The sequence below is a fragment of the Gastrolobium bilobum genome, unplaced genomic scaffold (assembly GCF_033153095.1).
Source record: "Gastrolobium bilobum isolate Gb01-03AN ecotype WA unplaced genomic scaffold, APGP_CSIRO_Gbil_v1 utg6974, whole genome shotgun sequence".
Classification (NCBI taxonomy): domain Eukaryota; kingdom Viridiplantae; phylum Streptophyta; class Magnoliopsida; order Fabales; family Fabaceae; genus Gastrolobium; species Gastrolobium bilobum.
The window spans coordinates 161441-178352 of NW_026897472.1; the positions used below are offsets into that span (position 1 = coordinate 161441).

At 33.4% G+C, this 16912-nt stretch overlaps 1 protein-coding gene across 1 annotated transcript; it reads right to left on the reverse strand.

Annotated features, from left to right (window-relative positions):
* Positions 1-3257: 3257 nt before the first annotated feature.
* Positions 3258-8086, reverse strand: LOC133307195 (uncharacterized). The gene is made up of 7 exons (XM_061507653.1): positions 7818-8086; positions 5071-5500; positions 4545-4925; positions 4029-4443; positions 3727-3931; positions 3479-3645; positions 3258-3388 (listed from the first exon to the last, which is right to left on the reverse strand). Exons 1-7 carry the CDS (start codon positions 8084-8086, stop codon positions 3258-3260), a joined length of 1998 nt encoding a protein of 665 aa, XP_061363637.1.
* Between the last annotated feature and the right edge of the window lie 8826 nt (positions 8087-16912).

Sequence of the window (16912 nt, forward strand, 5' to 3'; positions counted from 1 at the left end):
TAAAAAAAAAAGTAAAATCTTATGTCCGCACTTGCGGATACGGGCTCCCACCTGGGTCCGCCTCTATTATGACTCATACCCCTGTCAACAATGAGGCTCAATTTTCATCTCTGTTTGTCTTCCCATGAATCTTAGTGCCATCATTTATTAAAAAAAAATGTTTGCAAAATTATCATAGAGCAACAAATACAATATTACCATTCATATAGCAGAATTATAACACTCAATAATAATCTGTAGCAGAAAAAATTAGGGATATATGTAGCACTGATACGACACGCGATACGTGACACGACACGACATAACATTTCGACACGTCAAGCTTAAAAAAATATGAATTTCGACACGTTGGAACAGTTTTAATATTAAATAATATTTTTAATTTATATAGCGTATATTTTATTTAATATTCAATAATTTAACAAACAAATAAAACTAAATTAATAATATCCACCAACACGTTATAAAGATGGAAGCTTTAATAAAAAAATAGAAACTGGGATGAGAGAGAGATAATATCATATAGAGAGATCAAATCAGATGAGAGAGAGATACATAAGAGAGAAGGAGATACAGCAAGAGCGTAATAGGAATTGACAACAATGATGATGAGATGATTTCTTATCTACTTAAGGGGGAAAAGACAAAAAAAAAAAAAAGAAGAAGATTGATATGATCAGGTGGAAGTTTTATTAATATATTTTAATTTTTTTAAAAAAAAAATTTACGAAATGTCATTTGACCATGTCGGACACAGTCAAATTTGCGTGTCGGACACGGTCAAATTCCATTTGACAGTGTTGACACGACACTTCCTGTTTTTTGAGGTGTCCGTGCTTCCTTAGATGCAACAATGCAAACAAAGGAACAAATATAGCAAATTCAGATGAAAAATAAACCAGCATATGAATCTGAGTCAAGTCTGATTTAAAGTAAGAGGAAATATGAGGAGACACTGACACAACAACAATGCAGATAAGATTTCACACATTTAGGCATCCCAAGAGAAATAGTTTATCAGTTATTTTAAACATACAATAAAAACCATATGTTGATAAAAGTCCAAACTGATAGCAAGAAACAAAAAAGGGTTCCTGTAATCATGAGGTCAAGAGGCCAGATAAGAATCTTGGTTTTTGTTTAAAATTTGCCTCAAAAAAAGTTGTAATCTTAAACAAAAAGATGCATATGAAACTCTTATGATATTAGTATTATGACACCAGTCTATAGCAAGCATTCAGAATGAGAAATAGTTGGATGGATTGGCTCCCACGGATCTCATAGTATTCGGATATATTCCAAAGTAATCAATCGCTTCAACATATATATATATATACCGAAGCGGGGTTTTCTGTATTTTGAAATATATCCAGAAGATTATGAGATCCATGGATACCTCAACGGTTCATACAATCACAAGAAACTCAAAACCCTTCTTCTGACATAAGAGGATCCATTTCCAAACCGGATCTGGAGTATCCTTTAATATGAAAAAATCACATGTGGAAAATCATAACTATACAAATGTAGATCAATGGTAATAAAAGAGTAGAGAAAAAATATATTAAAATAAGTAGTTACAAAATCATAATCATTGATTTACTTTTATATGATTGTGATCTTCTCACGTGACAATGTCATATTTTTTCTGAGATAAGAGGATCCATTTCCAAACCCTTTTATTCGTATGAGGAAATAACTATTGGAATTCAGCTATGTTTGTAGGAAATTGACCACTAGGGTGCAGCGCCGCACCGTGTGTTTATATATCGATAGAATAGAACCCATTACCTTTCTCTGTATGTGTATACCTATTCTGTCTCCTTAAACGACATCGTAAATGAATGTTGGGAAGTGTTACATCTCGAAATTTTCACTCAATTGCAATCAATTACTCTCAAATTATAAAAATTATCAAAATACATTAATACACCGTTTGGTCAATTATTGGTTAAAGTTCTTAATAAAGAAATGACGTGGCATAATCAAACTTTTTATTTGCTTATAATTTTATCCTGTAATATAAATTAATTTTTATTCCAAGTTTATGTATTTTATTTTATCATAAATTATATTAAAAAAAAGTCTATTATTGTCAAATTATGCGGAACCTCTTTAAGGGTCTCACTGGAGCCACTCAAATTGAACTTAGTTGAGAACCTCATTTTTCTTCTCCTTTTATTCTTTGTATATGTTATTTATTTTAAAAATTAATTAATTACGTGAAAAAATAAAAATTAAATATAATAAGGGTTTATTATTATTAGAGTTATCATCCTAGTTTACCAAAAAAAAAAAGTGTTATCATCCTAAACAATATGATTTGGGAATTGATAAAAAATTGTCATGATAAAAACTAATATAACTTAAAATCAAATGAAATTATAAAAAAAAATTTCTCAATCGTTTTGGGTCAAAGTAGGAGAATTTATCTTATATAATAGGAGAAATAATATACCCTATAATAAACCGTTAATCATATGAAAGATAGTAAATTTTGCCATGTCAATGATAGTTTATGTACAGGCGATCTGAATTTTTCAATTTGTTAGAAATAGAGATAAAAAAAAAGTTATTGTAATAATGGCTATGATTGAGAGATTGAATAGAAATATTTAATAATCTATGTGGCTTTTTGCAAATGAGTCATATTTTAAGGAGGTTAGAAACAGTTGTTCCTAAATTATTAAGATGCATAAAAACTTATGGGTTCCTCATGGACCTTCAACTTTTAAGTCATGGGCCATGGGTTAGTATGCGGGCCTAGTATCTCTAAAATGGAACAATCTATAGTTTCATCTTTCATGACCTTAATTGATATCTTTCAAGAAATTATAATTTCAAATAATTGACTAAACCAAAACTGAAACAGAAGATAGCAATATTATTAAACTCGGCCCGGTCATCGACCCGGTCGAGGTACCGGGACACTGGGTCACTGGTTCAACTGCATGACCTGGTAAGTATATACAAATTTTTAATTTTTATTAAAAAAAAAAAAAACTATTAACACACTCAAATACCTGTAAAATATGATACCAATTCCAAATATTCTAATTTGAAAAGAAATAAATCACACAACATTTTCCAACAAAAGATCCAACAAACATATAATATTTGTCTTGTCCCTAAACATTTAATATCCATCACAAGTCTATAACAATAGCTTTTGTCACTATCAAGAGAAAACAAACAGCTCAAATTGCTAGCACAAGAACATATAATTATTATTTCCAAAAAAAAAAAAGAACATATAATTATGCCCTAGGAGGCAAAGTTGTGTCAATTAATTCATGCTCTCCTTCTTCATTGCCTTCAGTTTGATTTGCACTTTCCATGATGTTGTCTTGTGCCTCATCTTCATCATCATCATCCAAATTTAGTTGATCTAAAACAAATGCCAATTTTTCATGTATGTTAGTTATTAACATGAAGTAGTCAAACAATCAAATAATCATAAAACAATAAGTAAACACACCTGCTTCATCTAAAGTTGGTTGAATGGACATATGTGCAAGCTCCGTCCGTAAAGCTTCCATTTCTTCAACTGTTAAGTATGGTGGTGATTCCTCCAGTACCCAATTAGAGTGCTCCTCAAATGTTTCAAAATTTATTGGATCATAATTTTGATGCTTCAATTGACTCCTACGTTTATTAAATTGTCCAATTTTCAAAATTAGAAAATACTTAGAGAAATAATTATATAAAAAAAATACTCAATAATACCTTTGTGCCAACCTCAAGTTATAACGAACATAGACAAGATCATTAAGCTTTTGATGCTCTAATCTATTTCTCTTATTCGAATGAATGTGTTCAAATGTGCTCCAATTGCGTTCACAACCCGAAGCATTACAAGTTTGACTTAAAATACGAATAGCCAATTTTTGCAAATTTGGTGCACCACATCCATAAGATTCCCACCATTGATCTAGAATATTGCATGTGATAAATTAGTATTAATATTATTCAACAATAATAACAATTAATGCTCATAAAAAAAGAAAGATATAAATCATAAATTTTACCTGGTATCACGGTATTCCGTTCACGTTTAGGAGATGGCCTTCCAAAATCTAACTCAGCATTTTTGAATATTCTCATCTCACTTGTCAACTTAGAATTTAAATCAGGATTCCCATAAGCATATCTCTCAATGACATCCAAAAGGCCTGATGTTGTGAATTTATGTTTTTCAAATTCTTCATTATTGAAACGACAACCTGGATTCAACCAATAATTAGAGGCATGAAGATTTTTGCGAAGTTGTGAATCCCAGCAACTATCTAAGTTGGTCAAGTAAGGCTCCACCTTCTTCTTATTTCTTTGAAATCTCCTTATCATTTCCTCTTTAGCTTTAAATATAGCTTGATAAAGAAAACCCATGGCAGGTTTGTCTTCACTATCAACAATACGCAACACACGAATAAATGGCTCAGTAAGCTTCAAAATATCAGCACATTGTTTCCAGAAATTAGAATCTAAAACTTGTTCCACAAATTTTTTTGCGAATAAGCTGAGCTTGTCCAATCTCTAGAAGTTACCATAGCCCTTAATGCATTCTTTTGAGCCAATATGCTTTGTAAGGCAATAAAATTAGTGGCAAAGCGAGTCGGAGCTAGACGAAGTATTTCCCTTCCACCTGTATATTTTCTCATCAAATGCAATGGATGACAATGATTATAGATGTATTTGGTAATTTTGGCAGCATGAGACACAACAAAACTTTCTTCCTCTAACTTTCCAAAGTCTTGTAACATCAAATTTATACAATGAGCAGCACAAGGAGACCAAAAAATAGTAGGAAACTCAGCCTCCAATAACCTCCCAACAGCAACATAATTTGCAGCAGTATCAGTCACAACCTGAACAACATTTTCAGAGCCAACATCTAACACCACATCTCTAAAAAGCTTACAATAAATCTGCAGTTTTTTAAGCATTAGAAGCATCAACCGACTTCAGAAAAATAGTTCCTTTTGGGCAATAAATTAGAAAATTGATAAGAGTTCTCCTACAACGATTAGTCCACCCATCTTCCATAATAGTACATCCTGTTTGCTTCCAAACAGTGCGATAACTCTCAACAAGTTTCTTGACTTCGCCAACCCACTTATTCAACAAATGACCACGAACTCTGTAAAAGTTTGGACATTTATACCCTGGACCCATGCTACAAATAGCATCAATCATTGGCTGGTAATATGATGAATTAACAGCATTAAATGGTACACCAGCATCAATCATCCATTTGGAAATTGCGATGTCACACTTCTCCATTACTTCTTTACTCTGCAACACTCTTTTAATGCCAGGTTGAGCTCCAGGAGTTGTTCTAGGCATAAAATAAGAACCTAGAGGATTAATATTCTTCCCCTTTTGAGATGTAGAAGGAGCTTTTCTTGATGGATTTTCTAGCACTTCATCAACTGGTAGCACTTGATGTTCATCATATGGATTACTATCTTGATATTCCACTTGAACTTTTCTTTTTTTGTTCCTACACTCATCAATATTTTGCTTCATTTAAAAACGAACATCTACCGGAACCTTCTTGTATTGTTCAACTTGCCATTTTTCTCTGGCCAAGTGGGTTTTAAGCTGATTGATGCCACCTCCCCTAATTATCTTATCACAATAAAGACATACTAGAACAACTTTGCCATTCTCTTAAGCAAGTTGTTTACAATGTGCCCAACTTGGATCAGTTTTTCCCCTGTGTTGATTTTTTTTAGATGAATGTTGAGATGAAATTTCTTGCGAGATTGGTGCTTCAGGTTGAGTAGAAGACATCTCTAGCTTTAATAAAATAAAAATTCCATGCAATAATTACAAGTTATTTGATATTGGTAATTTCAAATATGCTGATTAGAGAAAAATGCATGTATATATTTTTTTGGACCATCAGAATACATGTATTTGAAGTAATAAATTAGTTTACCAATAGATAGCATAATTAGAATCGAACCATTAATGTGGCTACTTATCTAGGGGAGTAATACATGTGGTGGTATCAGACTTTGCAGAGATTAAATTCAAAACTTTATAATTTAAAAGGTTGTGAGCAATCAATCAAATCATATCGATATCAGCAATTTAGAAGTGATATTAGCATTTTTTTGGTACTTGTCTCTTTATTGGAATCATCTGCCATTTTTTCTTGTTAATCTTTGCCAAATTTCTACTTCTTAACATCTCACAGTTCAAATAATCAACATTCCAATACATTGAGAAGGTTTCTATGCATAATCATGAAATATCCAGTGTGTTATCAAATTAGATCATGAAAGATTATAACGGAATAAGGAAATAACCGAGTAGATGAAGATATTGCTTACCACAAATACTCTTAAATTTTCAAGCAATCAACTGATGACTGAAGTCCCACATTCACATCATCCCCTCCTAAGACATCCTTAACCATTCCCACCCGAAACAAAAACCCATTTACATGAAAGTTTGAGACAACCCACCTAATATTGAATAATCTGATGTTAATTGTTAAATCAGATACCAAGGAAGTGAAGCTCATGTGCAACATTCATCATGTAAGTCAGACCAGTGTAGAACACCAAATGCATGTATTCGGTACAGTCACTTTCTTTGGATGGAAAGTAATCTAACAAAAAAAATAAACAAAGCAATTCCGATAGTGAACTGTGAAATGGAACATCATCTATTTTCACTTTATGAATCAGACAGAATTTTCTATTTTTTCGAGAGAATCTGGCAAGTAGATTTTCTATCCTATCTGTTATTCCTTTTCGTGTTTTAGTCATGAATCAATTAAAATACCAATACATAACAAAAATAGAAAAAGAATCATCAATTTTTACTCCAACCGTATCATCAAAGAAAGTCTATGGCTCTATGCTTATTCAAGTCGAAGACAAGTAGTCTTGTCCAATCTGCATATTAAAATAGAAAAAAAGTAATGTAAAAGAATCACCTTCCTAGAAATTTCATTTTTCACTTATACTAAATTCACGAGGGGTGAAGTGGTGGAGTCTCCAGATACTTTTTATTAACAAAAAACAAAAAAAGAATCAACAAAGCAAAAAAGAAGGTTACCTATTCCGATCGACTCTTCAAGGTATCATCTTAAACGATGCTTCAATCGATTCTCAAGGTATCATCTTCGCAACTATGGAATAATCAGATCTGCTTGTGGTTCTCTTTTTCTTCCACTCTCCCACAGTCTCAGCTGTTCTCTATTTTTTTTTTTGGATTGGGTGCTTTGTTTGTGCCTGTGGTTTGTGATGGACAACACCAGTTCTTCTGTTCTGAGTCTCCCTTCTCATTTGACCCAACGACGTTGTTTTTGTTTGTTTTTTCAAAAAATATATATATATATACATGACCCAGTCGGTTCAACTCAAAACCGGTCGGGTCACCGGTTCTCTCAAAACCCGACCGAGTCATACCGGGTCAAACCGGTTCTGTTACATTCCCCATCCAAATAGCTAATCGGACCGGTCAGGTGACCGGTTTACCGGGTTCCGGGTCGACCCGGCCGGTCCGGTCCAGTTTTTTCATCATTGGAAGATAGTGCATTTGTGCTAAATCATTAGGATTGGTCTAATAATAAGAGATTTAAGTAATCTGCATAAAGTAAATATCTTTGGTGCATAAGATTACGGGTTCAAACCTCAATGCCACCATTTTATCAAAAATAATTTAAGTTGGCTGAGATCCTCTGTTGATTCTTGGATTAAACTTTGTGGTACTTGAATTGATATTTTTTTTTGTATAAGTATGAAAGAAAATAAACAGAACAACCTAACTACCTAACATTCTGGGCACACCATCACCCATACAATCCCCATAAGCAAGTCTTTGCAGCTATCAGGAGGAGGTCCATACCAAACAGTGTTCCAATCATTCTAGAGGCTTGACAAGCCAACCAATTAGCTACCTTGTTACCTTCCCTATGGATATGAGCTATATCCACCTTCCAATTCTTTTCAATCATCTTCTTGATTCGAAAAACCAGGGCAAAGCATGGATGAGACTCAATACATCCACCCAAAATCACCTTTTGCACTTCCATAGACTCTATTTCATGAATCACCTCCTGGTAACCCATATCCTAGGCCCATTCCAACCCAATTACGACTCCCCAAATCTCAGCCATCAACACATTACCACAACCAAGTCTTTTTGAAAAATCAGAAATCCATTCTCTAACACAATTTCTAATTACACCCACACAACTCAGTCTGGTTCCATTATCACGACATGATCCATCAGAGTTAATTTTAATTCAATTAGGAGGGGGAGGTTTCCATTGAATAGTTAGTTCTTTCCTAGTCTTAGGATGAAGACCAGCTTTTAACAAAGTGCTATCTACCACTACCATGTTCTGGACAAAAGTAGAAGCTTGATGAACCACCTCGATGGGATGTTTCCTAGAATCATTGAAAATAAAATTGTTCCTTTCCTGCCATATCAACCAGCACATAACCCCAAAAAATCTTCTCCAATTCTTATTAGAATTCTTTCTACTTAAGTTCTCCTCAATCCAGCATTTGAAGTCACCATTACAAAAGGAGTTAAAATTCGTACCTTTGAAACATAGCCTCCAAACTTGTTGGGCACAATCACACTCCCTGAAGATGTGGTTACAGTTTTCAATAGGGGCATGGCATCTACTACATTTCACATCTTCACTTAGGTTCCTTCTATTTCTTTGATCATTAGTGAGTAAATTTTTACCAATCAGCAACCAGAGGAAGGCTTTTACTCTTTGAGGACCCTCCCACTCCCAAGCCAGAGACCACTTTCTACATTTATTGCAAATAATAGGAGGGTTTAGAAGACTATAAGTTGATTTAACTATAAAATCACCTGTTGAAGAGTGGCCCCAAATAACCTTATCAGGACCTGCTGCATCAGATGGAGGTATCACATTTTCAATGGCCCTAACAACCTCAACATCTTGGAACTGCTCAAACTTAGACCACTGCCAATTCCCTTCTTGATTCAAACAGTCAGCCACATACCACTCATTAGCTTCCTCTGGGATTGGTCTTATCACCCTATCTATCAGCCTTCCCATCTCAGGAACCCATTTATCCCACCAAAATTTTGTTCTATTCCCATTTTCAACAAAAACTCTCGAACCATCCGGAACATGCTTCCAAGTTTTACAGACTCATTTCCAAGTGTTGGAGTTGTTCCTATCTTCTTTTAATATAGGTATAAGATCAAGTCCCAACTTATACTTGCTGCGAAGAATTTTGGCCCAGAGTGTATCTTTATTAGTCATCATACCATAACCAATCTTCATAGCAAAAGCTTTGTTTACTGTCCTTTGATTCCTTAGCCCAAGGCCTCCTTCCTCCTTGGTTCTGTATACACTGCTCCAGCATCTTCCTTTTGCTTGGATTTGAACCCCAAATGAAGCTCCTGGTTAATTTTTCCACCTCCTTTCAAACACTAACAGGAACAATAGTAGTTTGCATTGTGTATGCAGGAAGATCCTCCAGAATAACTTTAGCCAACGTGATCCTCCCTGCTAAAGATAAGGAGGACTGGTTCCAAGAAGAGAGTCTGCTCTGGACCCTTTCCACTACATGGTTAAGAGATTGTCTGGAAACTCTTTTATGATTCAACTTAACTCCAAGATACTTACCCAAGTCATTAGTAATTCCCACTCCAAGGCACTCACTGATTTCCTTAGCTCTGGTGAAGCCTACATTACTGCAGAAAAAGACTCTAGTCTTGTCTCCACTGACTTTTTGACCTGATGCCACAGAAAACATCTTCAGGACCTGATTAATAACATGAGCTTGCTCCAAGGATGCCTCTGCACAGAGAATAATATCGTCTGCAAAGAACAAATGGGATAGAGGGGGAGCCTTCTTATTTAAAGCAATAGGCTTCCAAGCCTTAGTATCCACAGCTATTTGGATCAAGTGGGCTAATCTCTCAACACACAACACAAAAAGGTATGGAGATAATGGATCTCCTTGTCTTATACCTCTTTGGGGTTCAAAATCTTTGATTAAGACACCATTCCACAACAGATTCATTGTATTGGTTGATATGCAATTAAATATTAGATTGGACAGATTGTTGTTAAGCCCCAACTCATTCAAAGTCTCCTTAACAAAATTCCAGCTAAGGCAATCACAAGCCTTCTCCAAATCCACCTTAATCATCATCCACCCCTTTTCTCCTTTCTTCATCTTCATGGAATGGACAACTTGGCTATGATAATATTGTCGGCTACTTGAATTGATATTAGTTAGCAGAATATTAACGCTTGCCTCTTCAAGACTCATGAACCGCTCCAAGAGAAGAGATGTAGGATTTGACTAGATTGATTAGCATATTATTAATATTATTTCTCTATGCAAATATCTCTTGTATAACTAACATCTCTTTCTACGCCACCATCAATTTGAACATTAAGGTAGATAACAAAGACCCATTTTTATACGTGGCCAATGTTATGTACCCAGTGTGATTAACTATATCAAATTATCAATCATCGGAGTGGAAGATGGCCCTCCATGTCTTTGAAATCATTCCTACAAGGGAGTTTTGAAATCTGTCCTTTTGCTATCTTGCCCATCAAAATTTGCCAATAATTCAATGAACAAAATGAAGGACAATATCCCAATTTGATTTCTTCTTGTATTAAAAAACATTGTTCTTTTATCCATAGTGCAACTTCCTTGTGCTCATATAATTCTTGATGGTGACCTTGCTTGCAAACACATCAGAGAGAAGATAGATAGTGACCTTTGTTTACCACAAATACAGCCTGACGACTTGGTTTTCTTGAATAAATAATTTCGAATTTGGGCATTATTTGATCTCTCTCTATCTCTCTTCATACGCTTGGTCCCTACCTCTTTATTAAAAGGGGATAATTAATAGCTATGGCCTGCTCGAATCACCTTGAAAAGAAAGAGAGAATATTAGTGCCCATGGCTGCTTCTTCTTTTTTATTTTATTTTTAATTCAGAGTATTTTATTTTTTCTTTTTGGTAAGAAAGAGAATCCAATCCTTCTAATCTTGTAATGTTACATGGCAATCTCGTAATCTGTTGATTGAGGTTATAGTGGTGGTCAATTCATTATCCATGAGGACAAAGTGCCTGCCTCTTCACGCTCTAAGCGTGTTCAGAAACACAAATCAATCCCATATATACAATAACTGTTGTTGATTAACTAATCCCTTTTCTTATTCATGCTGTTCCATTAAATTTCATGGAATATATAGGGGCATTCAATCATGTTGTTATCACACATGGGAGTTTTTTACTTTATAGTTTTTTTTTTTGGATGATATTTACCTTTAATCATAATTTATTATATGCAATTATATATAGACATCAAATTGTGTAAGACGTCTTAAATGTCATGAAACATACGAATCTAATTTAGACGTCAACCAATGACAGAAAATAAAGAAGACTAGTTTCCCTTACGTTGTAATTTGTGCATATTTTGGTTAATTTATTTTTTTATTTTTTTACTCTTTCAAAAGTCTCAGTCAATAACTCTCTCCATAGTTTTGAATGTTAGAAATTTTTATAATAATTGTGGGATTCAATCAATTATAGTTTTTTTGTTTTGATAAAAACGGACTAAGTCATGATCCATATGAGGGTGCAATATAAAGCCCATTTAATTAAGTGATCCTTTTATTTGAGCTTGGATATCTGTAAATTGATTAGTGTGGGTAACAGTGTAGGTCTAATCCATAGGTTCATGATGGGAAGAGGACTAGAGTTAATAAGTTTGGCTAGGTCCTCTCTGCATTCACAATGTGTTAGAAAACTGTTACTCCACAACTTGCCCCATCGACGGTTGTGATCAGGGAGTGATGTGAATTACAGAGGAAGATCTAGTCTTTTCATTGCAGGAGCATCAGAGGAAACAATAAGTCTTCAAGAAATCAAGAATTATGTCTTCAACAAGTAAACCTAAATCTTTTGGTGTTCTAAAATTATATAATCCATTTTATGAAATTACTTACACGATAATGATTTTTTTTAGTAAAAGCAAAATATAAACCAATTCAAAACGTGTTAATATAAACGGCAAAATGAATTATATTGACAACCTCCCTACTATTCCTCTTAAATCACTTCACTTATATTGAGTTTTAAAATACGACAATGATTTTAGAAAAGTGATTATTGGTTCTGTGACTCAGTTTACTAACAAAAGAAAGAAAAGAAAAATAAGTATCGTCTTTGGAAGGGGTTAAAATCTTAATTCGGGACTTCCGAATCGGACTAGTCGCAAAGTCCTGAACTGATTAGATTATCTAAAAAAAAAAAAGTGAAGAAAAGCCTAAGAATTATGGGTTTAAATTAAGTTTCTAAAATTACTTTAGATAATTTTATCTAATGTTCACCAAAATAGATACAAAAAAGTGTGTGGGGTCCATGTGGACCCATGTAAAGAGAAGAGAGAGAAAAAGAAAACATGAGCCTAACACACTTTTATGTGTATATTTTGATGAACATAGATAAAGTTATTTAAAATAATTTTAGAAACTTTAAACCTAATAATTATATATCAAATATTCCCCGACGAGCGAGCGTAGAGTGGGGGAGTCGCTCAAGGTGTAGGATAGTGTCCTCGCGCCTATAAAGACTTGCATCATTTTGGGCCTTAGTTTTAATTTTTTGGAGATATTCCAATCAGTTCATCGCTTCGCGACTAAGGATATCGGGATTAAGGCTTTAAACCTCTCCCAAAGATGATACTATGAAGGATCAAACACGTGCTCTTACCTCCACTTGCTCAATTATTTGACGTCAACTAATATGTCATCTTTGATAGGCCTTACTTTTATTTTAATAGTTTGAGTTTAAGTCCAGTTATATTGCATCTTAGGGTTTTGGTGGTTATTTATATTCCCTTATAATAGGGTGATTCTAACGAGTGTTATAAGGAAAGTATAATGAAAAATATATATCTCTTTCTTTCTCTCTCTGCTCTTAATTCCCTTTTTGATTTTAGTGTGATTCATCAAAATATTTACTAACAAATTTAAGACAGCATATAGTGGCTGAGTTGTTTTGCTTTTATTGCAACTTTGTTTTTCCTTTTCTCATATCATTGATAAGAAAGAAAACGACGAACCTTTTCTATATTTCATTCTAATGGAAAAACATGCATAATGTTGCAATTATGCATTATAAAGAATACCGTGCATTATAAAGTGAAGTACAAATGGCAAATCCAAAAGGGAATATTCATGTCAAGGGCTGTTTTGTGTGTCCGTAAAGTTGCTAAACTGCAATAAGATCTTGTAGCATCATGCATTTGTACAGCAAATGACCCAAAAAAAGAAGGAAACAACAAAATATTAAAGAAAAGAATTATTAAGTGCTCAATATTAAAAGGAACATATTCTCCATCTTTTGATAATCAGAAGCATGTGGGTTTCTGTAATCGATTCCCAGATCTAAATCGGTTCTACTTTTGCTCATTTATTCCAATTTAATCAAGCTAAATCTACTTGTAGAAATTTTGAAAATTTGGACTTTAAAATATTACCCTTTCTAGTAATTTGAGCTTAAATTTCTTTGTCAAGATGCTTTTGTTTATAATTTAAACGTATACATGCATTATTTTTACGCATTGATGGCATAACTTGTTTTAATATTGGAGCAATGTAGAAACAAAATTGCATAAACAATCAAAGCAAAATTTTCCATAAGAAATAATAGAGCAGAGCTATTATTATATAGTCTTTCTAGATGGAAATTTTACATTGAGACAGCTGCAAACAATATTGTGCATGTCATGGTATTAATACTCTTCAGTTTTTGGGAACAAGAGGACAAAGAAACAAACATACCCTTGGTGACAACAATTTGCTTTTCCCTAAACTCATTTGCATTAAAATGTATACTGTTAACAACTATGTCAAGCTAGAGACAGAAAGAAGAGGGTGGGGCAATTAAGGACGTTTGTGAAGTTTGAATAGGAATCTCACAAAGCCTTGAAAGTTGAAGCCTTTGGGAGAAGTGTTGAAGGGGAGAGAATATTCTAGGGCCACCAAAGTTCAACAGCTAAATTCCAAAATTTTATTTTAAACAATGTAAGAAAGGAAAAAATCATTAGATTATGATTAAGGATTACCAATTTAACAGGAAAAGTCAGCCCATAAGGAGACGACTACTCACACTTCGAAAAATTCACTGCCTTTGTAAGCTGGCTGTCTTCTAACATATTCTCTTTCATAATATTCTTAGTATTTAATAAAATCTCAAACTTTTTTTTTTTTTTTTTTATATTTATTCAAATCTCAAACTTATTTAATACTCTAGCACCGACGCAAAGCTTTACTCAGCGGCATTTCCTAGATTAACATATTTCATATTCAACTGAGTCTACAGAAAAATAGTACTTTATATTACATCAAAAAATCATTGGGCTTATAACTTGATGGATCTTCTCATCAAAAATCTCTTAAATTAAGACCTACACTAGCTAATTGTATTAAACAAAGCTGACCAAGTTTTAGGTGCCTTGATTCCATTACAAATAGCTAGATCACTAAATTATTGGGTTTTAAAGCATCTTGAAATGAATCATAGCATTAGTCAATTTTTTTATTTTTGCAAAACTAATAAACATAAATGATCGTAACAAAGAATCATTCCACTTATGTGTAATCAATTGTCTAATTTTAATTTTAGAAAAAAAGTTCGTTAAAAATAAGTCTCAAACCAATAGCTTATTTCTTGATGTCGCCACAAAATATACAATCCCAAGTTGTAAATGACACCATTATATCTTATTGAAATCGTGGATCTAAAATTAATTATACATAAATTGTTATATACGTAAATCTATCAAGCATGACCAGTAATGAACAATAAATTTCAAATTAATATCACATATGCAAGTTTTATGCCAAAATCGAATATTGAGTGCACATATATAGTTTTAAAATGTTATATAACAACACTAAACCAAAAAGATGTTATATAACAACATGAATTTAATTAATAAAATTCTTGGAGACCATGAAAATTATTAAAAGATTCTAAAAGTATATGCCTTTCATACTAGATTATATTATTACTTAAAAAAAAACCATTGTTTTTGCAATTTAATCATCGTTTTAATTTGTTAGGTCACATTATTCATGGATAAGCAGGTTAACATTTTTATCGAAACAAACCTTTATTTAAAAGAAAAAGAACTATACGCAAAAGAGGATGAGAAAGGGCTATAAAGTAAACTATCTAGCATCGAAAAATTAACATCAGAAATGTATAAGGCACGCTATACATCTACCACCCAATTAAGTTCTTCATAGACCTTCAATTTGTTTTAAGAAGTCAAAAGTATGTTTGACCACTGGGTGCATCATCATCGTGATATGATAATAGAAATGATTAATATATATTAATACTAAAAGAAGAAACAACAGATACGTTTGATGAATATAAGCTCCAAGTGGGCTAGAAATACAGTCAATGTGAGACATGGTCATGTTGTCATTCGGACGATTATTCCCTTTTCTATGTTTTTTTCGTCTTTTCGTTTGGATTTATCTTCCTGGACAGTTTGATGAGAGTGTATGGACACACGTGCATGGCTGTTTTCAAGTAAGAGTTCCAAAGCAATTAACAAGTATATATATATCTAACTAACTGATCTTTAATTTATAATGACAAACTTAATTATTTCAAGCATTTTACAACATTTTGGAATCTATCAATCTTCTTCGGGGAAATGACCTGCTACTTTCACTTTGACTATGTTTGAAAGACTCGAAAGGTTTTGCTTTTTGTAAAAAATGAACAATTTAGATATGGGTTTAGGGTAGGCTTCTTTTTTTCAGTCACACTCACACACGAGGCACAATGATTTTCACTTTTTGACACAAACAGCGTTTGCTTTGATTTAAATGGTTGCAAGTGGGAACATTTCAAGTTGAGATATTAATCTAGCAAAAGGACCAATTCTATAGAAGACAAAGGTCTTTGAGTAACTACGTTTTTATTTTATAGAGACTAGATTATTGTTTTGGTCCGGGCGGATGGTCCAGTTCAACCGTTACGAATATCTACCCAAGAGAATTACTGTCACTTGACACGTGGCGCACACAACTTTTTTCTACACTTATTTCTCCACATTTTCCCCGCATGAATAATCATGCAACCTCACACCTAATGGGGCCAATAGAGTTGGAAATGATTTATGGCATCACACTTTGTGTATAATCTCCAACCTCCTATGTAAAAGGACCTTTACTCCCTCACATTCATCTTTACATTCATTCTCCATTATTATTACTCTGCAAAATTCTTTCATCAAACATAACCAGCCCTCAAACATCTCTTACTTTTGGCACCCTCAGCTAAATTGAGGATAGCACGGTAACACCTTAGAACTTTGATCTATATTACTGCCTTCTTCGTCTCTGACATATTGACATATTTCATCCTTAGGGAACATATAGATCTAGAATCTCATAATCTAATTAAGCTCAATTATATTTAAGTAACTAATATATGAAATATATATGATATATACGCAACAATTTGTTTCTACTTTCAAATTCCACTAGGGCTAGCCTAGTGGTGTGGGTGTGTGTAATAGGGTGTGTGAGAGTGTGTGGTTGTGTGTTCTATTCCCTGTAACCTACAAAAAAAAAATTGAGCATTACTGCTCTGTCCGATAAATATAAGCTTTATATATTTAAGAACATAGTGGGGTTCCTTCCTATTTAATTATCAAATCTATAAAGTTAAATTAAAAAACAAAGATCATTGAATGAGAAAGGATTTGAAAAATAAGAGCACAAAAAGCAACAAATTATGGGATAATCATTCCAAATGGAGGGTAACTTTCTTCCGACCTCATCATATGTGTCATCATACACCTTTGTTTCACCTCCTCTTGATTTCTCTCTCTCTCTCTC